Source organism: Spermophilus citellus (genome assembly GCF_964194105.1).
Source record: "Spermophilus citellus genome assembly, chromosome: 5".
NCBI lineage: Eukaryota > Metazoa > Chordata > Mammalia > Rodentia > Sciuridae > Spermophilus > Spermophilus citellus.
Window position 1 is genome coordinate 60,069,364 of NC_138186.1, and position 27,117 is coordinate 60,096,480.

Below are 27,117 nucleotides of genomic sequence, written 5' to 3' on the forward strand. Positions count from 1 at the left end.
AAGAACCACGATCCTTAAAAAAATAAAAAAATATTAAAAAACAACTAAGCAGCTTTTTCGGGTTCTTTGACTCGGTCGCCCCGTCATGCCTGGGGCCTCGTGCTGCACCTCTCAGGAGACCCCATATGGGGCCGAGGCCAGAAAGCCAGAATGCAAGCGGGAGAGGAGCCCCAGGCAGCCGGTCTGCAGCAAGCGGCGCGGTGTCCGGGCAACCCAGGGAACGCGCCTGGGCCCGCGGCAGGTGCAGGCGGCGGCGGCGGCGGCGTCGTCCCTCTCGCCCTCCTCTAGTCCCGGCATTCGGCAGTTCGGCCGCCAGTTGGTGCGTTGATCTCGGCCGCATTCTCCATGGAGGCCTCCGAGGGTAGACCTGGGGCTCTCCTAGAAAATGGAGTACCAAGACCCACAGGTGCAGAGGGAGCCCCTGGGTGGGCGGGACAGCGATCCCTGCTGGGCTGCGGGGGGGTGGGGGGCGAGATCTTTCTGGAGCCCTAGGGGCATCCGAACCCAGAAACGCCCCTGGGCTGCAAGGAGGGAGGTTCTGATTTAGAGCCCAACCCTGTGCTCTTGACTTTCAGAGGCTTGTGGAGTACGTTTGTTTTGGCTGATAACCTCTCATATGAATGTCTTGTCTTTGTCTCTGGGTCACTGTTAATATTTAAAATAACCACGTGGATAGATGAGCCCATGCACACTGGAAATGGTCTGCAGAGCTGCCATCTTCCCTCCATCTCAAGATCGACCTGCAGCAGAGAGCTGGAGAAGGTTCCAGAGAAAGCTGACTCCTGCTTGACCAAGGTGGAGAGGAAATACAGTTGAGTTCTAAGAAATCAGGAGGGCTGGGTGTAGATTTGTTGCCATATCCAGCAGGCACTATTAGAAGGCTAGTGTGTTAGTCAGCTTTCTGTTACTGTAACAAATACCTGAGATGATCAAATTATGAAGAGAAAAGGTTTATTTTGGCCTACAGATTTACAGGTTTTAGTCCATGTTGCTTTGGACCTGTAGTGACACATCATAATGGGAGCATGTGGTAGAGAAAAACTACTCACCACCTCTCCAGGATGTGAAAAAGAGAGAAAGGGGGCTGGAGTACCACTGTCTTCTTCAAGGATATGCCCTAATGACCTAAGACCTCCCATGGGCACTATCTGTTTAAAGGTCCACCACTTCCCAATAGTGCCATATACTGGGGACCAGGCCTTTAGCACATGGGCCTTTGGGGCACATTCAAGATCCAAACTATAACATCTAGCTTGGAGGCATTTAAAAAGAGTTGCTCCACTAGTAGTTTATGTCTGTGTTAATCCAAGACCTGATTAGGCAGAGTGCACCATTCTCCTAAATTACCTTGTTGGATCTTATTACAGCTCAGGAAGTATATCACAAATGAGCAGAAGAGTGCTTTGGTTGATAAATGGGATTTGGGATTTGACCCGAGTCTGCCAGTCTCCAGAGTCTGTGCCTTTCCATTTTTTTTTCCTTTGCTGGATATTAGTAGATTTGTGGAACTGTTTATTGGTTTAGACTGATCAGATAGAAATTATGAACACTCTAGGGAGGGGTTTAAATTAAATAATGGCTGGTCCCTCCATAATAGGTTCTTCGGGCTGAGGAGCATGCGTGGAGGCACATTTGCTTGTACAGTACAGCGTCATGGAGCAGAGAAGCGACAGTCCCCCAGAAAACTCAGGGTGAGCCCTTGCTCAGGTTGTCATTCACCTGATAGAGTGAGTGCCCTGTGTGTTGCCAAAAGGGGCTAGAGAATGGCCCACCTTTGCCCCATCAGATTTTAGATTGGTCTCTGTTCTCCTGGACCCCAGGTGTGATCTTTGGATTCTCCTTTGTAGTAAGGAGGGAGGAGGGAGGTATGGTGACCCACCCCCAGCTGTAAACTGAACCTGGTGGCAGGGACAGCAAGGAGGAAAGGGTTCTGGGATTTGAACTTCAAGCTCCAGAGCTTCCTCAGTTTCCAAATTTAGTTTGGGGTAAAGGAAGAAGCTGCTGTTTATAAAGGGTGGAGCGAGGGAGGCACCATGCTTCAGAGTTAGGGGTACCCCACATTATCAAAAGAAGCATAATTTCCTTTTCCTTTTCTTAGGAGACCACATTGGAACTCAGCTTAACATGGAGTTCATGGGTTGGAGGAAAGGAGGGGACCCACAAATCAGACACACGCGTGAGTGTGTGCTATGTGCATCTTTCCATCAGAGAGTGCGTGGGAGGGTGTCCTGTCATCAAAAAATGTTTACAAGTCACTGCCCCAGACCCTTAGCTTGCTTGTTGAGCAGAGAAGCAGGAGTGGGAAGCTGAGTGTTTGCTTAAAAGGGTGTCCATGTTAAACTAACAGGGATTGATGTATTATTTGTTTTCCCGCCTGACAGAGGTATTGTTAAAGTCGTCTGAGCTGACAAGTGTGTGAAAGTGCTCTGGTTATGGAAGGTGATGGATATAACACTAAACTACATTTTATAAATTGTGCTCCTTATTATTGAAACTTTGAAAGAGTTATTTGATGCTTATGGGACTCAAATTTTTTTATCTGTTCATTTTATTTGTAATTATGGGCTCCTTTTCATCTCTAATACTGTTTACTTGTGTTTTAAATTTTGTCCTTGAACTCTGTTTATCCACCTCATTCATTTTTTTCATGTTCTAGTTCTGATAATCTTACTAATTTTATTAATTTCTGTTCTTATTTTATGATTTCCTTCCTTATCACTTATAGGGGTTACTCTTTCTTTCTTTCTTTTTTTTATTCTAGGGATTGAAGCCAGGGGTGCTTAACCATTGAGCCACATTTCCAGCCCCTTTTTAAATTTAGAGACATGGTCTTGCTAAGTTTCTGAGGCTGGCTTTGAACTTGCAATCCTCCTGCCTCAACCTTCTGAGTTGCTGGGATCATAGGTGTGTGCCACCATGCCCAGCTTCCTTACTTCTTAAATTGAAAGTTTATCTCATTAGTTTTGGAAACTTTGTTTTTGAACATTATAATCTCCCTGTACTGTCTAAAGACAGACATTTTTCACAGTTTGCATCTCTGAAGTTGGGACTGATCTTACCAGCACCGCAGGCCTAGCAGCAGGTGCAGAGCAGTTGTGTAGTCTTTGCTGTATGAGCATTGAGGCATGAAGAAGGCTTGTCCAGAGCTGGGAAGAAAATCCCAGAAGCAGTCAAGAAACTCTCATTTAAGAAGTGTTGCGCTGAGGTCAAAATCAGGTGGGAAATGTGAATTGAGTTGATGTAGGAGTCAGACTTTTGATGTGAATGAGGGATAATAATGCCTTTGCCAATTTATTTTGCTTTTATTTTCTCTCTTTACTTATACATATGAATCATGAGATTTAAATTTGCATCTAAGTCTAAAAGAATGCTTTAATAAGGGTAAAATAAAAATTCAAAGCGGTAAAAGTACCGTGTTTTTAATTGACAGCTTTTATTCCTTGAGGTTCATAAAATAAAAATGTTGTTCAAACTGATGGTATCTTAGATCCAGTGAAATACAGTATATGCACTTAAGGCTCCAATTTGTAATTATTGTTTTTGTTGAATCCCACAAGTTTTGATAGATAGTATTTATGTCCGTTGATCATTAAGCATCCCATGATTTCCATTATGATTTGTTCTTTTGTATGAATTATTTAGAGTTGTGGTTTGAGTTTCCAGACTTATGGATGGTTTTTGGCTGTCTTTTTATTATTGATTTCCAGTTGCATTGCATTGTGGTCAGAGCATGGTCTAGATTGTGTTTGTTGACACTTTTTTTGTGGCTTTTTATTGTCTGGGTAGTTCCTCCTTTGACAGCTGGGGACCGTCCCTTCCTCCTTACAGTGCTCTTTTCCTGCCCCCTCCACTGGGCTCGATTTTATTCCAGCAATTCACACGGCTTGACCTCAGTGTACCTGGGGCTGCTCTAGGCTCTGGGGCACATTCCAGAACAGCATTTCCCGGAGTCGGCTGGCCCTACAAATTGCCTGAGGTGGTTCTTAAACACATTCATTCCCAGGTGGTCTCTTGTAGGTCTGGAATCTGCATGTTGAACGAGTGCCCTGCGTTGATTCTTATGAGCCAGCAAATTTGAGAAATTCTGTGTGGTTGGGAATTGGAAAAGGGGGCTGGATGGAGTATAGTGTAGTGATGGAATCAAACTTGAGAAGAGTTTGTGGGAGGGGAACTTGTCCAAAATACAGATTTGTTTAGAAAGATTCTAATTTAATAGGTCTATGATGGGATTTGGGAATCTGTTTTTTTTTTCTTTTTTGGGGGTCCCAGGGATTGGACCCAGGGGTGCTTAACCACTGAGCCATATCCCCAGCCCATATGCATGTGAAGCATGATCCTATGTAGGCAAAATAGCAGTTAATTTTAAAATGTACTTCTCTGAGAAGTCTCGTATTTCTTTTAACCAGAGGTTATAGTGTGTCTATAGACCTTCTGTGCTCTATGAAGTTATGCACAAAGAAATGCAATATCTTTTTCATGATTGGACAAGACAGCCATGTATCCAAATAAAATGATAAGAAACAGATTGACTTTTACTATCTGTACATTGTATGCATTGTCTCTGTCTGACAATTACTGGTTTTCAGGACTTCCTTACTTGTGAGTGTGTGTGGTTAGGGAGTTATAATTCTTTTTAAATTTATTCATGGAAACTCTGAGATCTACTTTGTGCCAGCCATGTTCTGGATGCTACTAAAATGAAAAAGTCAGTCTTAGGGGAAGGGGTGCAGATTAATGAATGATTCCACAGTGGGAGGGCCATCCCTTCTTTCGGTCATGATTACCATCTGTATTCACTATCCTATGAACAAACCCTTTGGAAAGTTGTATCGAGATGTTCAATACAATGTACCGTGATGGGCAGCTGGACTCTGATCTCACCTGCACTCAGTTCAGAGTACCTACCTGTTTGTAGAGGCAGGCAGTCTAGCTTTGACTGTGGTATCACAGATACTTTGATCAAATCTGTGCCTAGATGTTTGTATTCTATGTGATCATAGACAAGTTGTTATCTTTCTGAGCCTATTTTATCATTGTAAAACGTGGAGGGGAGGGAGATAAGTAACACCTACATCTATGAGCTATTTTTTAAAACATTTTCAGTTGTAGATGGACATAATACCTTTATTTTATTTATTTTTATATCACGCTGAGGATTGAACCCAGTGCCTCACACATGCTAGGCAAGCATTCTACCACTGAGCTACAATCCCAGCCTATGAGCTGTTGTGGGAGATGAATGGGAAAAGGTGTGTTAGGTGTTAACATAATTCCCTGTATGTAGTAAATGCTCAATAATGTTAGCTGTTTAGAAAGAAAACTATAATCTATGGAATCAGATAGAGTGGCAGGCGTTTCAAAGAAATAAATGAATGGCAGTAAGTGATTAGATGGCAATATCTCTTTTGCAGGTACTAAATGCAATGATTTCTTAGAACCTAACACCACATCCTCTGGCAGAAGGGTCACGCCCTCATCCTCTGTTGAAACAGGACTGTGTGTCAGTGAGCCTCCGCGCCTCACCAGAGTGAGTGCTCACCCAGAGTAAGTAAGGGCCTCATGGAGAGACGCCACTGTTGGGGTTAAACTCTGATCCAGAAGCTGATGATCTGACATGTAGTGCTTGGCACAGGTGTGGATTCTGGAGCTAAATGGTCTGGGTTCAAGTCCCAGCTCTGCAACTTAGTATCTAAGTGAACTTGAGTAAAATACTTTACCTCTCTAAGCTTCATTTGTAAATGAGGATAATACTTCGAAGGATTGTTTTGAGGATTAAATGAGATTATACATGAAAAGTGATTGGGAGACTCCCTGGCACGCAGTAAGTGCTGTGTAAGTGCTTGTTATTATAAAATTCAAAAAGTAGGTGAAATTAAAGTGTATTTTTAAAAATATTTTTTTAGTTGTTGGTAGGCCTTTATTTATTTGCTTATTTATATGTGGTGCTGGGAATCGAACCCAGTGCCTCACATGTACGATGCAAATGCTCTATCTCTGACCTACTACTCCAGCCCCTAAATTGTATTTTTTTGGAGAATACATAAGCACACATAGGTGGTAAAACCTGAAAAAAGAAAAAAAAAAAAAAAAGGAAAGAAATTGCTATCCTAAGAGTGACAGGGTGTAGTCACGTCTCCTGGGAAGGGATGTGGTTGGGGGGAGGGAGCTGGCAGTGTTCTATCTGTTCTTTGAGATGTTGGTTTTATAATTGTAAGACTGTATTTATGTTTTAGATACTTTTTTGAGGGGGGTTAGTGGGGATTAAACTCAGGGACACTCGACCACTGAGCACATCCCCAGCCCTATTGTGTGTTTTATTTAGAGACAGGGTCTCAGTGAGTTGCTTAGAGTCTTTCTTTTGCTGAGGTTGGCTTTGAACTCATGATCTTCCTGCCTCCGCCTGTGGAGCAGCTGGAATTACAGGCATTTGTCACTGTGCCCAGCTTTAGATGCTCTTCTCTGTATTTTTTTTTTTTTTACAGTAATACATTTTGAAAACTCTTTTCTAAGATGTTTGTTATAATGAAAGTTTATTATAGAAATTTAAAAAGTATAAAACACTATTAAAAATGGACATCACAATAATTACACACCTGAGAGAATAAATTTGAACATTTTGGTACTAGTTTTTTTTTGTATGTGTGTGTGTAGGATTGAACCTTAAATATGCTAGCTAAGTCTACTACTGAGCTACACATCCTCTCTTGATATTAGTTTTTTATATGTGTAAGAGAATTTTTTTCTTATGCATGCAAATATATATTTATTTTATACAATTAAGAGCATATACTACCCTTTTGTAAAACCTGCTTTTAAAAAAGATTCATTTGGGCTGGGGTTGTGGCTCAATGGTAGAGCGCTCACCTAGCATATGCAAGGCCCTGGTTTGATCTTCAGCACCACATAAAAATAAATAAATAAAATAAAGGTATTGTGTCCAACTACAACTAAAGAAAAAAAATCCATTTAAAATTTTACTCCAATTGGAGGACTTTAAAGTTCACAGGGAAATTGAAGGGAGAAGGTACAGAGAGTTCCCATGTACCCTTGCTCCCTCACCCCTTGCTTCTCCACCTCCCCATGATCAGCATCCTGCTCCAGGAGTACAAATGTTACTAGTGATGAACATCCATGGACACATCAGAAGCACCCCAAGTCCATGGTTTATATTAAGCTCACTCTTGATGTCGTGAATCCTATGGAACTGGACAAATATGCAGTGACTTGTATCCACTTTTATAATTCCATACAGAGTTATTTTTCTTTTCTTTTTTTGCCCCACAATTAAAAAAATTCTTTAGTTGTAGATGGACACAATACCTTTATTTTGTTTATTTATTTTTATGTGGTGCTGAGGATTGAACCCAGCGCCTCCCACCCACTAGGAGAGTGCTCTACTGCTGAGCCACAACCCCAGTCCTTTTCCCACAATTTTTTATTGGTGCATTATAGTTGTACATATTGATGGGATTTGTTCAGAGTGTTTCTCACTTTCCTAAAAATCCTGTGGCCTCTGTGTATTCATCCCTCTTCACTCCCCTAATTCTTGTCTCCGTGATTTTTCCTTTTCCAGAATATCATATCATTGGAATCACATGGTCTTTTCAGAGTGACTTCGTTTGCTCAGTGATCTGCATTTAAAGTTTCTCCATGTCTTTTCTTGATAGTTCATTTCTTTTTTGTGCTGAGTGATATTCCATTGTTTGAATGTACCATGGCTTGTGTGTCCATTCTCCCACTGTGGAACCTGCTTCTTAATTGAACAAAATATGGAGAAAAATATCTTACATCTTTGAGTGTTTTTCAAAAACATGGTTTTCAGTGACTACATGCTGAATTGTCAGATGGATAGACCACAGTTCAATCAGTGCCTTGTAGTTTTTGTTTTATTTTGTTTTTGCAGAGCTGGGGATTGAACCTAGGGCCTTGCACATGCTAGGCAGGTGCTATATCCCTAAACTATATTCCCAGCCTTGCCCTGCAGTTTAAAAGGGGTTGTTTATTGTGAATAAAACGGTCATGTGTATCCCTGTATGTCCTTTTGCCCCTCTCTGGTTATGTTTTAAAGGTAAACTCCTAGAAGTGCAATAAAGTCACTCAATGTGATTTTTTCCATAATAAAATCTGCTCCAAGGGCCTTGCTGCCCCCATCATAGACATGGAAGAGATTGGCATGATTCTTGAGCTTTCCCTCTTTAGGTTCTTGTAATAGGTGTGCGTCACTACCAGCAGCAGCGAGTCCATCTATTTGGAAGGAAAGAAACCCCAGTCTGCCAGGTTTAAATCCCACAGAGTGGAACTGGGTGATTGGTACTGCTTCTCTCATGATGCCTGGGTTAAAGAGAACCTAATTCAGTCAAAGCACGTATGCTTGACTCTACAACTCTAGCCTAGATCTAGCCCCTAGCTTCAGATTGATACATTCAACTACTTGTTAGATATGTCCACATAGCTGTTTCACAGACTTCTTAAACTCTGAGTACCTTGATATCACCTTCCCTAAACTATGTCCTCTCCTGTGTACCCTCAGATGGCTGTCTCAGTGTTGCTCTAGTCCCAAAGGTGTAGTTAGACCCAAGGGTCACAGTGGTCTCCTGCCATTCATACAATTGGGATATAATATAGCCTTGAAGTATCTTAGAATCCATCTCTTCTGCTCCATCTGTATTACCCAGCCTCTGATCATCTCTTGTCTGGACCATGGTGATACCCTCCATACTAGTTATCTATTGCTGCATGACGAATCTCCCAAAACTTAGTGCCATAAAACAACCATCTGTAACCTCACATCTCCTGTGGGTTAGGAATCAGAGTGGGATTTGGATGGAGTCTCTTGCTCAAGAGACTCTGAGCTCAAGGTCTCTTGCATGAGATTGCAGTCAAGGTGCTGACTGGGGCTGTGAGCTCATCCGAAGACTTGATATAGGGAGGACCCACTACAAGTTAACTCACATGGTTGGTAGCAGTATTTGGTTCCTGGCAGGCCTTTGGGTCTGAGAGCTTCGGTTCCTCACTGGAGCTTTTGCAGAGACTTCCCTTAGTTCCTTGCTTCTACCTAGGGCATCTCATAACATGGAAGCTGTCTCTCTTCAGCCAACAAACTAAACACAGACAAGGCTAGTCTTTTGTAACCTAAAAGTGACATCTTATCACTTTTGTTAGTTGTGAGTTACAAGGATCAAGAAGACTTGAAAGACAGAACCAAAGATTGGAGCCAAGGAACACGAAGGATTGATTGTAGCCACCAGAAGCTAGGAGAGAAGCATGGAATAGATTCTCCCTTGAAATCTTCCAAAGCCTCCCTGCTAATATCTTGATTTCAGACCTCTGGACTCCAGGACTATGAGACAAGAAATCTCTGTTTTTTTTTTTTTTAATTTAACAAGATCTAGACATGATGACACATGCTTATAATCTCGCTTCTCTGGAGGCCGAGGCAGGAGGATTGCAAATTTAAGGCCAGCCTGAGCAACTTAGTGAAAGCCTGTCTCAAAATAAAAACTGAAAAAAAAGGCTGGGGGTATAGTTCAGTGGTAGAGCACCACTGGGTTCAAGGTTCAATCATCAGTTCCAAAAAAAAAAAAAAAAAAAAGAAAGAAAGAAAGAAAGAAAAATGGAGCCATATAGAAATATCTAAGTAATATCTAAGTTCCCTCACATAGAATGCAGGTTCTTCAGTTTTACCTTCCTTCTCTTATCCAGGCTTATCTCCAACAGTCCTAATACATCCACATCAAACTTCTTCATTTCCCTGCTGTTCCTTCCCTTTGCTAATATTGTGTCCTTTGCCTGCAGTAGTTTCTCCCAATACCCTTTGCTTGTGTTCACATGTTGTAGGTGCTGCTCAGTTTCCACTACTTCCTTCCCTATGGCCTCCTCTGTGCTGTTTCCCCTCCCTCCCTCCCTAGTTTTAATGAGTATTCTAGATAGAACCTGCCATCTTGTGGGACTTAACTCATTGGTTGTGATTGAACTAAGGGAGGGCACATGACTCATGCGGGACCAATCAGAGTCTTTCCCTGAGGTTTTTGTTTTTTTTTTCACACTGGACATGGGATAAAAGTTGGTTGGAAGACTGAGAATTTGAATTGGAGAGCGTTGACTGCTTTTTGTCCTTGTGAAAAAGTTTATCTGCAGTTGGTGAAAATGAAGCCAAAATGTCACAATAATCAGGAGTTCAGGAGATATTGATCCCTGATTCCAGCTCTATCCTTGTCAGGGAAACCTGTACACCCCCAGAATTGCTTAAATTACCATGGTTTGAGTTGGATTTCAATCGGTCCCAGCTATGAGTCTTGACTGTTATATGTGGCAAACTTATACCCATCTTTTGAGTCTCAGCTTATCCTTTTCCAGATGTCTGCTCTGACCCCTCAAATCTAACTGGATTAGATGTCCTTTCTGAGGGCTCCCTTAATTTCCTGGAGAGTCTCTACCACTTCATTTGCCCACTCTTCCTTGGTCACCTGTGTTTTGTGTCCATATCTTCTCCCCAGCCCTAAGCTCCTTACATGCAGGACCTGTGTTGAGTCATCTTTGCTCTCCAATGTCTAGAGTAGCACCTGCCATAGAATTGACTCAGGTAAATGTTTGTTGGATAAATAAAGTAGATACATACTTCCAAAGTTCTTTTGGAAAGTTTCCTTTATCCTTGAAACATTTTCTATGTAGTTCATTCAGCAAAACTTTTTCTTTGTACCCTTATATTCAGGTATTTTACAGCAAGTTAAAAATTGTCATATATTTGGGATTGGGGAGTACGCTGAGTTATTGAACTAGGGTTATTTAGTATATTTAGGCAGCACAGTCTGGAATCAGGAGATCTGGGCTGCAGATCTAGCTCTGACCCAGTCTAGGGGTGTTTATCATAGAAAGTCAACTGAGAGTCCATTTCCTTTGTAAATAGAAAAGATTTATATTGATCCTTCTCAGACCACAGGATTATTAGGAGGGAGCAAACAAGACAAACCGTATGAAGTTTCTTTGAAACTATTCAAATGTGAGTGATGCAATTTTATGAAAAAATCCTATGAGTTGATAACTGATAATATATCTGAAAACGTTGTCTAAGATCATCTACCAAATGCTAAACCACTTAATCCAGAAATAGTTGCCTTTTCTGCTGACACTCATGATAGTTTGTTGTGGTATTTTTAACTGCTAGGAGGTTTAGTGCTAAACATATTGCTATTACTATAACCATTTTAGCCTAGATGTATTTTGATTATTTCTTCCTCTTCTCTATATACTTATTGATTTTTTGTTTACATTTAATGTTTTATTGAACACACTTTTTTTGCGGGGGGAGTAATAGACTTACTGAAATAAAATGTATATACTATCAGTTAGGTTTCTCCAGAAAGATGGAACCAATAGACTGTGTGTGTGTGTGTGTGTGTGTGTGTGTGTGTTCCTTCATATACATATACATTCCTTCATATACATTAGAGAAGTTGGCTCACATAATTATGGAGGCTATGAAGTCTTCTGATAGGTCATCTGCAAGCTAGAGACCCTGGGATGCCAGTAGCATAGCTCAGTTCAAGTCTGAAGTCTTCAGAATCAGGGAACTGAGGCCGAAGACTGTCAGCCTGAGGCTGAGGACCTGAGAACCTGAGGAGGTGGGGGAAGGGGTGAACACCTGTCTTGGAGTTCCCAAAGGCCAACCAGCCTGGATTTCTATTTTTAGAGGTTAGTGTGTGTGTGTGTGTGTGTGTGTGGGGGGGTGTTTGTGTGTGTGGAGCCCAGGGCTTTGTGAATGCTTGGCAAACTTTCTACCAATGAGCTACATCCCCAACTTGAGACTGAAGTTCCAATATCAAGGGTCAGGAGAAGAGAGCCCTAGTTCCAGGAAAGAGAAAGAGGGAATCCTCTCTCCTGTGCCCTTTTATTTTTGTTCTGTAAGGACCTCAGCAGACTGGATGATGCCCACTCATATTGAAGGTGGATTCTCCCCTTTCAGTCCACTGACTTACTGCCAATTTTCTCTGGAAACATCCTCATAAACGGTTCTCTAGATGTTCTTTAAGTTAGTCAAATTGACATCTAAAATTAACCATCACACCATACAATTCACTTATTTGAAGTATGCAACCCTAAGGTTTTGGTATATTTGCTGAGTTGCACAATAATCACTACAATTGATTTTAGGACATTTTTATTACCCCCAAAGGAAAGTTGTACCTGTTAGTGATAACTACCCAACTAACTCTTTTATCACCCCAGCCCTAGACAATCACTAATCTGCATTTTGTCTTTATAGATTTTTTTTATTCTGTACATCTCACATAAATGAAATAGTTGATATATGATCTTTGGTGTTTGTCTGGCTTCTTTCACTTAACCTAATGCCTTCAAGTTTCATCTATGTTGCAATGTACATTTTTTAATTGGTAAAATAAATATAGCAAATACTACTTTATCCAGTTTTAAGTGTACAGAAGGTAGCATTAATTATACTTGTAATTTTTTATTTTTTAATTTACTTAAAAATTTTTTTTAGTTGTAGATGGACATAATACCTTTATTTAATTTATTTATTTTTATGTGGCGCTGAGGATCAAACCCAGTGCCTCACACGTGATAGGCAAGTGCTCTACCACTGAGCTGCAACTTCAGCCCTACACTTGTAGTGTTGTATAACCATCACAAATGTTGGTTTTCAAAGATTTTCATCATCCCAAACAGAAACTTGGTACCCATTAAGCAATAACTTACCATTCTCCCCTCTCTCCAGTCTCTCTGACAATCTCTAATCTACTTTCTGTCTTCATACAAGTGGAATCACACAATATTTTATTTAATATAATGTTTTCAGTGTTTCCATATTGTAGTATTTAACAGAACTTCATTCTCTTTTATGGTCCAATAACATATATATATATATATATATATATATATATATATATATATATACACACACATATATATATGTATATATATATACACACACATATATGCTATATATATGTATATATATATATATATATATACATATATATACACACACACACATGTATATGTATATGTATATACATACCAACCTTTATTTATCCATTCATCTATGGATGGACTTTTGGGTTGTTTTCAATTTGGGGATACTATGAATAATTCTGTAATGGACATGCATATATAAATATCTGAGTTTCTGTTTTCAATTCTTTTGGATGTATGCCTAAGGAGTGGAATTGCTGGGTTACATAGTGATTCTGTTTAATTTTTTGAGAAACCATGAAATTGTTTTAAAGCAGCCATCTTTTGAATATATTTCAGCCCCTTTGAATTGTGAATAAATCAATAATATACTCAGGGACTTTTATAGATGAGTAGGCCCAATTCTACAAGTGAGAACTAGTGTCATTCTAGTGTGAGACTTGTGAGATCAGATTTTGACTACCAGTTTAAGCACACAGAGTACTCTGATTCCTCCTCTTTCTTTCCAGCATTGCTACAGATTTGGGTCAGAGATCTTCCTCCTCACATTCGGATCAGTCCTCTGAAAAATCATTGCCTGAAGTCCAAAAGAATAAACACCCCGAGGAATTCAGCCTGCTTAAGTTACAGACAAGTGAGTAGGTCCTAGACCTTCTTCCACGTGCCTCTGTGCCCAGGGTTATTCAGGAGTCTGCTATACTGTTGGCCACAGGCACAAAGGGCCCACTTTCTAATTCTCACAACAGCTCTGCTGGGGAGCTATGGTCATATGTTTTTCAAAACTGAAATGTCTTTATGGAAAAATCATAAAGGACTGCTGCAAAATATTAAAATAATATAAAAGTATATAGCATGTAAAAAAATCCCTTCCCCAATATTCTCCAACAATATCCCAATTCTTCCCCATAGCTCTGAAAAGCATATATATATTTTTCTAGAATTTTGTAATGCATATGTCTGTCTATGTATTTAGTATACGTAGTATTTAGTACACATATACATAAACAGTCATGCACTGCATATATTTAGTATGTATACCACACTATAGTTTTACCATTATGTTAGAATGTGCTCATTCTACTGCCAAAAAAGCCTAGTATATCTCATGTTTACCATGTCTCTTTTTTTCCTCACTCATTGCTAAATTTTATTATTTTTTCTTTTTAGGTATACATGACAGTAGCATGTATTTTAACATATTATACATACATGGAGTATAACTTGTTCTAATTAGGATCCCATTCTTGTGGGATCCTTGTACATGATATGGAGTTTCACTGGTCAGCTATTCAGACACGAACATAGGAAAGTTATGTCAGATTCATTCTACTGTCCTTAAATTCCCATCACCCTCCCGTCCCTTCTTTCCCCTTTGTCTCATCCAATGAATTTCTATTCTTCCCTCCCCCTCTACCATGTCTTTTGAATGCATCAAGAGCCCTCATTGAGCCAGTGACCCTGTACCATCCAGTTTTGTGTAAGCATATGCTATGGTGTTCTACAATGACACTTTTTTTTTTTTTTTTTTTGAATCAGGGGTTGAACTCAGGACACTTTGCCACTGAGCCACATCCCCAGCTCTATTTTTTTTTTTTTTTTGTATTTTATTTAGAGACAGGGTCTCACTGAGTTGCTTAGCAACTTGCTTTCACTGATGCTGGCTTTGAACTCTCAATCCTCCTGCCTCAGCCTTCTGAGCCAGTGGGATTACTGGCTTTCAATGAAACATTTAATGACACATCTAATGACACGTTTCTCAAATCATAAGTGATGCATGCATGCACACATGTAAAATAAATGAGTTGCAGTATACAGACTATTTTCACTCTATAGTGAATAAATCATGCATGTCTTTTGTGCTGGTACATTTAGATCTTTGTGGCTATTATAGACCTACTCATTTTACAGAGAAGGGAATTGTAGCATGGGGAGATTTGATCACCCATATAAATACACATAGTCAGGAAGTAGAGCAATGGGATTAGAACCCAAACTTGGCCTGTGCCCTTTCATGATCATCCCAGAGCCTAAGGGTTTTCAAGCAACCCTGGAGCTTCTCCGGAATCTTTTATTGTTTAAAATAACTGTTTGCAATGTTACAAGGAAAGTGCTAAATTAGGCACTGAGAGATGAAGTAACTAGCCTGAGGTCTTGCAGCAGCTTTTGTACTTGATGCTACCACATGCAGACATTAGGGGAGTCACTGTGGTGACTTCATTGGCCATTGTTGCTGTCAATATCAAGTTCCACCCAGCTAGGATGCCATGCCATGGTTGGCCTAGTCTTTTCCTGGTCAATGGGCTTTCTGTTTTTTTTTTTTTCTACACAGTTATCAGAGTAAGGGTTTAAAACCGTCTCTGAACTTTCCAACCCATACATGATTTCCCTGCATAAATTTGGCTTTATTTTTGAAGGAGAGGTCAAAAAGGAAATAATTATTAGGCCTTTAGGTAGCTTTCTCTCCCTTTTGTGCCTCATCCCACAAAAGGTTGACACTGTCCCTGATGGAGAACAAGGAATTATACATACTGGTTAAGGTTGTACAGCTGGAGAGTGTCCAGGGAGTTGTCACCACTTTTTGTCATCTAGTTGCATTCCGAGGCTGGGAGCAGTGTTAATGGAAGGATTTCTGATATCTTGCAGAAGATGGGCAGCGTCCTGAGTGGACTTTTTACCCGAGGTTTAGCAGCAATATCCACACCTACCATGTTGGAAAGCAGTGCTTCTTCAATGGGGTCTTCCTTCGCAATAAGAGGTCTGTGTCAGAGAGGACGGTGGATCAGTGCCTCGGGAGAAAGAAATATGGTAATGTTTTCCTCCTGGACCTTGACTCTGCAATGCCTGAGAAAGCTCTTGACTCATGGTTTTGCAGGCCGGCCTTTGGCAGGCTGGGGCAGCCCTGCAGGGTCACTATGTCACCCTAGTACACCGAAAGGTAGAAAAACAGAGAGGACAGTTGGCAGGTGACATGTTTTGGCAGTGAACTCATGACATATGCTGATCCACATTTTTGTTTTGCTCTGAATTTCATAAAATGCTAATGTGACATTTAAGTCATCAGATAAGTTCTCTCAGATAGTTATTAATAGAAACCTCATTGAAGTCCGATTCAATTAGATGCTGCCTGTCACATGCGTTCAAAATGTTTTATGTTTTCCACAAGGAAAATATCCCATAAACCTTAGCCTGAAGTACATGTTGTTGTTTTGTAACTATTTAATTAAAAGAAATTAATATGAAAAAAGTTATGCACACACACGCACACACACACACACACACACAAAATCTCCTTGGCTTGTAATTTGGTGAGTTCTCTGCCCCTAGCTTACTCTTTGTGTTTTTTTTGGAGTGGTACTAGGGATTGAACTCAGGAGCACTTGGCCATAAGCCATAGCCATAGCCCTATTTTGTATTGTATTTAGAGACAGGGTCTCACTGAGTTACTTAGTGCCTCGCTTTTGCTGAGGCTGATATTGAACTCAGGATCCTCCTGCCTTAGCCTCCCAAGCCACAGGGATTACAGGCATATGCCACTGTGCTGGGTTCCAGCTTACTCTTTTTTTAAAAAAAATATTTATTTTTTAGTTGTAGTTGGGCACAATATCTTTATTTTATTTATTTATTTTTTATGTGGTGCTGAGGATCAAACCCAGGGCCTCTCATGTGCTAGGTGAGTGCTCTACCGCTGAGCCCCAGCCCCAGCCCCGCCATACTGTTAATGGACTTACTGAAAGGTCCTAAGGGGTTGCAAAGGACCAATGGGCCACTCGTGGCCTCTCTTTTTATAGAAATACCTGTGTAGGAGGAGGCAGCCAAAGTTTGGGGGATGAATAGGTTTACTGTAGTAGGAGTACAAACAGAAAGAAGTCAAAAGTTTTCAATTTTGAGATTTAAAAGAGATTTTAAAGCTCATATCAGAGACAAATAGTATTGAAAATCAAGGCTTTTATTTATTTGATCAGAGAACACATGAAAATCCATACTAGATGAGCTAGAAGAGTGGTCACAGATTTAGGAGTCGTGGAGGAGCCTGGAACCCTGCCCAACTCCTGTTCTGCATGTATATATCAAAAGGAAATGGGATTATCAATATGATCCAAATCATAACCCTAATATATCGCTTCCCAACTACCTCCAAAGTGGGCATTATCCTTGGATGTGCTTGGATATTTGCATATCCTTAATACCTGTACTTCTCACACCATTAAAGAAATAGAATATTGTTTTTATATTTGAAGCCTCTGATATGCCTCTTCTAGAATGTTGCACATCTCTCTCCCACTCCAGAGGTAATGCCAATTTTACATTTATTAAAAAGAAAAAAATATTCTATAAATCTTCAAATATGCTAAAGTAGAGAAATATCATGTTGAAACCTGATGCCCTCACCCCCTTTATGTCAATTATTGTCAATACGAGGCTAATTTTTTCATCTTTACCCTCCCCTTAGGGATTATTTTATTTAATTAATTTTTTACAGGTATAATTTTTATTGGTGCATTATGATTATACATAATAGTGCAATTCATTATGACATATTTGTATAGGCACATAATATAATTTGATCAATCTCATTCCCTAGTATCTTCCTTTTCCCTCTCCTCTTCCCTCCCCAATCCACTTGCTTTACTCTTTAGGGATTATTTTAAAGCAAATTACAGATAATATAATTTTATCTGTAAATATATCATATAGAAAAAGATTGTTTATATTAATATAACCACAATACCATAACACATTATCATATCTTTAAGAAATGAACAGTCATTTCTTAACTTCATCAAATATTCAGTGTGAAAATATCCAGTTGTCTCATAAATCTCATATTTTAAAAAAATTAATTAGTTTGAATCAGGATTCAAATGAGGCCCACACATTGAAATTAGTTGGATGTCTTTTAAATCTCTTTTAATGTATAGATTCTCTTCCACTTTTTATGTGCAGTTTATTTGGTGAAGAAACAAACTTGTCCATAATTAGGATTTTGCTGATTATTTTATTAAACAGTACTGTTTAATATTTTCCTTAGTACTGTTTAATATTTTCCCCTTCCCTGTGTATTTTTCTATACCCTGGTTATTGGAGCTACAGGCTTGATTTGTTTTAGCATGATACTTAGGTGATATTGTATAATGACTTCTTTATTTTTATTTTTTGATACTGGGGATTGAACCCAGCACCTCATGTATGTTACTAGGTAAGTACTCCTTAACCAAACTACATCCCCAGCGCTTTTAGTTTATTTTGAGACAGGTTCTCCCTAAGTTTCCCAGAGTAAACTTGAACTTGTGGTCCTCCTGCTTCAGCCTCCAGAGTAGCTGGGATTACATGCCTGTACAATGACTTCTCTTCATATTAAATGCAATGATCTTTTTCCATTTCTTCTCTTCTTGATCTCCTTGCAGCATTGGATACTGTTAAGCTTGACACTGGTCACTACTTCCTTTGTAGAATTCTCTCTACCCTTATTATTTCTCAGACAAGCAAGAAATGAAGGAGCATGATCAGGAACTGCCAGCCAGTTGCCATTTTGAACTGCAGTGCATCACATTTATTACAGAGAAAAATAAGTCAAAATATATTTAAATAATGGTTGTCTCTAGTTCATCAGTTACCATCAGACTAGTGGTGGAGTTCCCTAAAGGCCTAATTGTTGCCACAGAAAAAAGAACAAAATGGTTATAGATATACATTGTAGGGAAATAGGCCTGAAAGTAAATGTTTTTTTCTATTGGATAGCTCTTCCTACAGGAAAGTATATTATCCAAGTCAGAGTAGGATGTTTTCTGCTGCAGTAGCAATCAATCCCTGAAATCTCTGAAATCCTGAAATATTAGAAGCTTAATCATTAAAGTTGCTTTATTTTCTTGTAAAGTTTGCTATGAATCCAGTAGCCTTTCCTTTTTCCACTTGCTAATATTATCCTGTGAGATCTTTTACAATAGTTCATTTCTACATATTGTCTTCAGACCACTTGCACCATAATCAGCTAGAGAGTTTGCAAAATTAAAATAGACAATATTAAAAATAAAATAAAATACATTTAAAAATCCTAGTTTTGGAAACCTCTCCAGATCTTCTGAAACACAGTTTCTTGTGTTGGAATCAGTAATCTGCATTTTTTTAATATTTATTTTTCAGTTGTAGTTCACTTATACCTTTATTTCACTTTATTTCACTTATGTATTTTTATGTGGTGCTGAGGATCGAACCCAGGGTCTCGCACTTTCAAGGCGAGTGCTCTACTGCTGAGCTGCAACCCCAGCCCAGTAATTTGCATTTTTAATAAGCTCTCTGGGTCATTCTTAGGTGTGCTAAGATTTTAGAGGCTCTGTTCTGTAGTATATGGCACTTACTGCTTTCTAGAGTTATCTCCTATTTGCATATGTTGTCTCCCACCTAGAAAAGATTTCCTAGGGCGAGGTTTCTTCTTGGCTATGTGGCTATTGTAGTTCCCAGTTAAAAATTAGTTGAGATGGGAAAGTATGAGTCTAGCTCTGATTTCAAATAATAAATAATTGCTACCATTTCTTGAACACCAGTTACATGCTCTGAGCATTTTCATCTGTTACATGATAACACTGCAAAGTACCCTTTTGAAATAAACAGTTTGCAAAGGAGGCTTAGGGAGATTAAATGCCTCAAGGGCACAGAACTAGAAATGGCAGAATTGAATTTGCTCTCAGGTGTGACTGATTCTGAAGTCCAAACTCGTTTCAGGACCTCTCACCTGACTCTCATCTGTCACTACCCTAGTTAGGGATTCAAAAGATACAGTCCCTCTACTCTCCCTGCTTTGAATCCTCAGTGGACATTCAAGGCATGGGTATAGCTGGTGCATGGGTATAGTCTAGATACATTCTTGGCTGTTGAAAAATCTTTTGAAAGAGTCAGGCAAAAATTCAAATTCTTCAGTAACTCTAGAACTCCCACCTGTAGTGCAGATAACTTCCTGAGTTAGCTAGAGACAGTGTAGTCTGCAAACAGCTTATCAAAAATCTGTCCCAGCTGTCCCTCTGGCTTGCATTTTGTAGATACAGTTGAATTAAGTAGTATCAAAACAAACCTTTCAAGAGAGAAAGAGAGAAGAAAGGAGGCCTGATCATTGTAAATTTGGCAAAGAGGGTCATTGTCATGCCTCCAGCCAGGCATTGCTGTTCCAGCCCAGGGCTGGCTGGTTTCCTCTGTCCAGCCTTGTTCTCTTAGGAGATACACATAGTGTCGGGCATGCGGGTTTATTGACCTTCTGGCACCGCTCTGCCTGCTCTCCTGTGCATGTGGTTGCTTTCTTGTTCTTGGGCACTATAAGAAGCTGAGCTGGGTGTCAGGGCATCATGGGCCCAGAGAACAGGGCACACCCAACAGCAGTGGACCTCTTCTCCACAGCTCTTCACCAGGAAGGCACATCCTGATGCAGAGCCACCCTAACTTTGAAGTAGGAGATCAGGACACTCATGAGCTGTTTTCCTGCTGAGGCCCAGTCAGAGGGCAGAATCCCAAGGACACCTGCTTCTTGGACTTCTTAAAACTCAGGGCTTCAAATTGCAATATGGCTCAGGTGCACTCATGAAAAGATTTTAACGTTAGACACCTTTTGAATTGTCACAAAGACATCTCTCATTTACTATATATTTTGAACCAAAACATTGCATCTGAACCCAAGCTTGTTCTTTTTTCCCAAGGTGAGGAAATCTTAACAACACCATTTAGAAAATGTTCCAAACCCAGGCTCACACTTTTATCTTCATCTCCTCAAGGCAAGACAATCACAAATAGAACTTCAGGAAACCTCTATGTAACTCAATTAAAGTCTGAGTTAAAACACGAATCAGTCTGTTTCCATTGTCATGTTGCTACTTAGAGCTAACTTGGGGGTCATCTCCACTCCTTTGTGTGATGTTGTTTTCAAATGTTCTCTGCAGGTATTGATTCTAGGAATGGAATTCCAGAGTTCACTCCAGGGGACAATCCATATATGTTCCCAGAACAGAGTAAAGGCTTCCACAAAGTAGGATCCACTCTTCCACCAGTGAACTTTTCATTGTGAGTGCATGTTAATTCCAGAGTTACTTTATTGACTTTAAAGGATTTATGTCTATCTTCTACATATAAATTATATTTTTAAAAGGGTGTATCTCACCAAGACATAATCTGGTGAAGTTTTTATCTTTAGTTAGTTAGTGTATGCACACATGTGAAATTACAAAATACACAAGATGAAAATAATTTAAAAATTCAACTTACACATAGTAATTGCACATATTTATGGGGTACAGTGTGATATTTCAAGATGTGTCTACAACTGTATGCAAGGTCTTGACTGAAAAAAAGTGGTTGTCACTTTTTTCCCTATTTCTAGGTTTTTGAATTTTTATATGAAATTAGATTGTTGGTTACTGACTACTTGGTTGATTTAAACTTGGAAGTAAACTTAGGCCCTAGTGATTTAGGAGAACAAGAGAATCACTACATTAAAACAGTTGCAGCATCGCATTTAAAATAAAAGTTTAAAAATTAACCATGTGAGATATAATAATTTTGATTAAAGATAGTAAAAATATAAAAGTTATAACCTTTAGAGTTTTTGAAGGTTGTACTTGAAAATTAAAACAGGAAAATAAGACATTTTTGAACATAATAATTTATTAATCTCTATGCTGTTGAAAGCCATATCAATTTTATGGTTGCTTTTTCTGTTTTTCAGAGTGCCTTATGAAAAGAAATTTGATACATTTATTCCACTTGAGCCTCTTCCACAAGTTCCCAAGTGAGTTTCTCACCAAATTTTATGTTATCTCATCTTTATGAAAACATCAGTTATTTATTATTTCCTCCTATTGAGGAGTCTGTAACAATCAACACCTAGGGACCTTTTGAATCCGGCAGTAGGGTGGGGTAATTTGTGAAGAGGGCATTTGAAGGGTCAAGTGTTTGTGGCATCTGGCCACTGGGATGGGCATATATTCAAGAATTGTGATTAGCAAATGATCACATCCATATGCTGTGTTAAGTGTGCATGATAGGAGAGTTTACATGGAGCAAATAGACAGGCTCCTTGCTTCCAGAACAGAGAGAAAGTAGCAGAGCACTCCTGTATCTGAGGGGACCATCATTCCTCTGCCTTTATACATTTATTCAGCTCCCCTCTGAACCTCATTTATTTACCTAAGTATGCCGCAGTCTGGCTGGGCACAAAATCATGAGCCACTCACAGCTTTGTAGATTCAAACAGCAATTCTTTATTCCCGAACTCACACCGGCCCTCTACAAACACGTTCTGGGGAAATCCACGTTCTGGGGAAATCCACGTTCTGGGCCAAATCCACATACTCCACCAGGCTCTAATCAGCAGGATATGCCCTATTCCTGGCAGGGTACACCTTAAACCTGGAACCGCCCTAAACCCAAGGAGCGGGATACTCCCTAAAACCTGATCCGCCCTAATCCAGTAGGATTCTCCCTAAACCCGGATCCACCCTGGTCCTTGAGCAGGGTCACCTTTCTCAAACATACATGCAATGTCACTGCTAATGTCCAAGGCAAGTCCATTTCCATGAGTCCTTCCTCTAAGCAACATGGGGTACGCTAGCAAGGAAATTGTCATACGTACTTGGCTAATGGCTCTCAGCATAAGTAGGTTTCTGACTGAGGAGGAGTATTGAAAAAGAAAGATCTATCTTTTTTTCATTTTTTTGCTTTCTAACACAAACATATAAGTATGGATAAAGTAAGCAAATATCCAAGAGTTTGACCTACCAGAGTTCAGGGTGGTTGAAACAAACCCGGAGCTCGGTGGGAAAATATATGCCCTTTATTTTAAACTTGGGAGCTTTTTTTAAAAAAATATTTTTTTTAGTTGTAGATGGACACAATACCTTTATTTATTTATTTATTTTTATGTAGTGCTGAGGATTGAACCCAGGGCCACCCATGTGCTAGGTGAGCACTCTATCACTGAGCCACAACCCCAGCCCACAAACTTGGGAGCCTTAATACCTTCCTTATGTTGCATTATTACTTACAGCACATACTTAAGGTTTATGCTCTTACTCTACATTTTTAAAAATACTATTCTAGAACATTCAAAATAATAATTGCCTAAATCCCATCATCCTACCCAACTATTTTTTCTTGTATTTTCTTTTCTTTTCTTTTTTTTTGTTGGTTGTTCACAACATTACAAAGCTCTTGACATATCATATTTCATACATTAGATTCAAGTGGGTTATGAACTCCCAATTTTACCCCAAATGCAGATTGCAGAATCACGTCGGTTACACATCCACAATTTTACATAATGCCCTATTAGTAATTGTTGTATTCTGCTACCTTTCCTATCCCCTACTATCCCCCCTCCCCTCCCCTCCCATCTTCTCTCTCTACCCCATCTACTGTAATTCATTTCTCTCCTTGTTTATTTTCCCATTCCCCTCACAACCTCTTATATGTAATTTTGTATAGCAATGAGGGTCTCCCCTTCATTTCCATGCAATTTCCCTTTTCTCTCCCTTTCCCTCCCATCTCATGTCTCTGTTTAATGTTACTCTTTTCTTCCTGCTCTTCCTCCCTGCTCTGTTCATAGTTGCTCTCATTATATCAAAGAAGACATTTGGTATTTGTTTTTTAGGGCTTGGCTAGCTTCACTAAGCATAATCTGCTCTAGTGCCATCCATTTCCATGCAAATTCTATGATTTTGTCATTTTTTATTGCTGCATAGTACTCCATTGTGTATAGATGCCACATTTTTTTTATCCATTCATCTTTTGAAGGGCATCTGGGTTGGTTCCACAGTCTAGCTATTGTGAATTGTGCTGCTATGAACATCGATGTGGCAGTATCCCTGTAGCATGCTCTTTTAAGGTCTTCAGGGAATAGTCCGAGAAGGGCAATAGCAGGGTCAAATGGTGGTTCCATTCCCAGCTTTCCCAGGAATCTCCAAACTGCTTTCCAAATTGGCCGCACCAATTTGCAGTTCCACCAGCAATGTACAAGTGTACCCTTTTCTCCACATCCTCGCCAACACTTGTTGTTGTTTGACTTCGTAGTGGCTGCCAATCTTACTGGGTGGTTTTGATTTGCATTTCTCTGACTGCTAGAGATGGTGAGCATTTTTTCATGTACTTGTTGATTGATTGTATGTCCTCCTCTGAGAAGTGTCTGTTCAGGTCCTTGGCCCATTTGTTGATTGGGTTATTTGTTATCTTATTGTCTAATTTTTTGAGGTCTTTGTATACTCTGGATATTAGGGCTCTATCTGAAGTGTGAGGAGTAAAAATTTGTTCCCAGGATGTAGGCTCCCTATTTACCTCTCTTATTGTTTCTCTTGCTGAGAAAAAACTTTTAAGTTTAATTAAGTCCCATTTGTTGATTCTTGTTATTAACTCTTGAGCTATGGGTGTCCTATTAAGGAATTTGGAGCCCGACCCCACAATATGTAGATCAGAGCCAACTTTTTCTTCTATCAGACGCAGAGTCTCTGATTTGATATCAAGCTCCTTGATCCATTTTGAGTTAACTTTTGTGCATGGCGAGAGAAAGGGATTCAGTTTCATTTTGTTGCATATGGATTTCCAGTTTTCCCAACACCATTTGTTGAAGATGCTATCCTTCCTCCATTGCATGCTTTTAGCCCCTTTATCAAATATAAGATAGTTGTAACTTTGTGGATTAGTCTCTGTGTCCTCTATTCTATACCATTGGTCCACCCGCCTGTTTTGGTACCAGTACCATGCTGTTTGTGTCACTATTGCTCTGTAATATAGTTTGAAATCTGGTATCGCTATACCGCCTGATTCACACTTCCTGCTTAGAATTGCTTTTGCTATTCTGGGTCTTTTATTTTTCCATATGAATTTCATGATTGCTTTATCTATTTCTACAAGAAATGCCGTTGGGATTTTGATTGGCATTGCATTAAACCTATAGAGAACTTTTGGTAATATCGCCATTTTGATAATGTTAGTTCTGCCTATCCATGAACAGGGTATATTTTTCCATCTTCTAAGATCTTCTTCTACTTCTCTCTTTAGGGTTCTGTAGTTTTCATTGTATAAATCTTTCACCTCTTTTGTTAGGTTGATTCCCAAGTATTTTATTTTTTTTGAGGATATTGTGAATGGAGTGTTTTTCCTCAATTCCGTTTCAGAAGTTTTGTCGCTGATATACAGAAATGCCTTTGATTTATGCGTGTTGATTTTATATCCTGCCACTTTGCTGAATTCATTTATTAGTTCTAGTAGTTTCTTTGTAGACCCTTTTGGGTCTTCTAGGTATAGAATTATGTCATCTGCAAATAGTGATAATTTAAGTTCTTCTTTTCCAATTTTTATGCCTTTAATTTCTTTCGTCTGTCTAATTGCTCTGGCCAGTGTTTCGAGAACTATATTGAATAGAAGTGGTGATAGAGGGCATCCCTGTCTTGTTCCGGATTTTAGAGGGAATGCCTTCAACTTTTGTCCATTCAGAATGATGCTAGCCTGAGGCTTAGCATAGATAGCTTTTACAATGTCAAGGTAAGTTCCTGTTATCTCTATTTTTTTGAGAGTTTTGAACATAAAGGGATGCTGTACTTTGTTGAATGCTTTCTCTGCATCTATCGAGATGATCATATGGTTCTTATCTTTAAGTCTATTGATGTGGTGAATAACATTTATTGATTTCCGTATGTTGAACCATCCTTGCATCCCAGGGATGAATCCTACTTGATCATGGTGCACAATTTTTTTGATGTGTTTTTGTATTCGATTCGCCAGAATTTTATTGAGGATTTTTGCATCTAGGTTCATCAGAGATATTGGTCTGTAGTTTTCTTTCTTTGAGGTGTCTTTGTCTGGTTTCAGAATCAGGGTGATGTTGGCCTCATAGAATGAATTTGGAAGAGCTCCCTCTTTTTCTATTTCCTGAAATAACTTGAAAAGTATTGGTATTAATTCTTCTTTAAAGGTTTTGTAAAACTTCGCTGTATACCCATCCGGTCCTGGGCTTTTCTTGGTTGGTAGTCTTTTGATGGCTTCTTCAATTTCATCCATTGATATTGGTCTGTTCAAATTGTGTGTATCCTCCTGACTCAGTCTGGGCAAATCATATGACTTAAGAAATTTATTGATGTCTTCACTATCTTCTATTTTATTGGAATATAGGTTTTCAAAATAATTTCTAATTGTCTTCTGTATTTCTGTAGCATCTGTTGTGATATTGCCTTTTTCATCCCGTATGTTAGTAATTTGAGTTCTCTCTCTTCTTCTCTTCGTTAGCATGGCTAAAGGTCTGTCGATCTTATTTATTTTTTCGAAGAACCAACTTTTAGTTTTGTTAATTTTTTCAATAGTTTCTTTTTTTCAATTTCATTGATTTCCGCTCTGATTTTAATTATTTCTTGCCTTCTGCTACATTTGCTGTTGTTTTGCTCTTCCTTTTCTAGGGCTTTGAGATGAAGTGTGAGCTCATTTATTTGTTGTTTTTTTCTTTTTTTGAGGAATGACCACCAGGCGATGAATTTTCCTCTTAAAACTGCTTTCATTGTGTCCCATAGATTCCGATATGTTGTGTCTGCATTTTCATTTATCTCTAAGAATTTTTTGATTTCCTCCTTTATGTCTTCTGTAACCCATTGATCATTCAGTAACATATTGTTCATTTTCCATGTGATGTAGGATTTTTCCTTCCTTCTTTTATCATTGATTTCCAGTTTCATTCCATTATGATCAGATAAAATGCATGGTATTATCTCCACCCCTTTATATTTACTGAGGGTTGCCCTATGGCATAATATATGGTCTATTTTTGAGAAGGATCCATGTGCTGCTGAGAAAAAAGTATAGCCATTTGATGATGGTTGATATATTCTATATATGTCAGTTAAGTCTAGGTTATTGATTGTGATATTGAGTTCTATAGTTTCTTTATTCAACTTTTGTTTGGAGGATCTGTCCAATGGTGAGAGAGGTGTGTTGAAGTCACCCATAATTATTGTGTTGTGGTCTATTTGATTCTTGAACTTGAGGAGAATTTGTTTTATGAATGTCGCAGCACCATTATTTGGTGCGTAAATATTGATAATTGTTATGTCTTGTTGGTGAATGGTTCCTTTTAACAGTATATAATGACCTTCTTTATCCCTTTTGATTAACTTAGTCTTGAAGTCGATTTTATTCGATATGAGGATGGCCACCCCTACTTGCTTA

At 39.2% G+C, this 27,117-nt stretch overlaps 1 protein-coding gene across 1 annotated transcript in view; it reads left to right on the top strand.

Moving 5' to 3' along the window:
* Nucleotides 1-345: 345 nt before the first annotated feature.
* The window catches only part of SPATS1 (spermatogenesis associated serine rich 1), a gene marked incomplete at its 5' end in the record, with an annotated part of 36,542 nt that continues 9,770 nt past the window's right edge, over nucleotides 346-27,117 (top strand). The window contains 6 exons of the mRNA XM_081296188.1: nucleotides 346-406; nucleotides 5,412-5,544; nucleotides 13,443-13,567; nucleotides 15,577-15,738; nucleotides 20,856-20,976; nucleotides 21,638-21,700. Of these exons, the coding sequence (XP_081152314.1) occupies nucleotides 346-406; nucleotides 5,412-5,544; nucleotides 13,443-13,567; nucleotides 15,577-15,738; nucleotides 20,856-20,976; nucleotides 21,638-21,700 (665 nt within the window). The remainder of the gene's footprint in view (nucleotides 407-5,411; nucleotides 5,545-13,442; nucleotides 13,568-15,576; nucleotides 15,739-20,855; nucleotides 20,977-21,637; nucleotides 21,701-27,117) is intronic.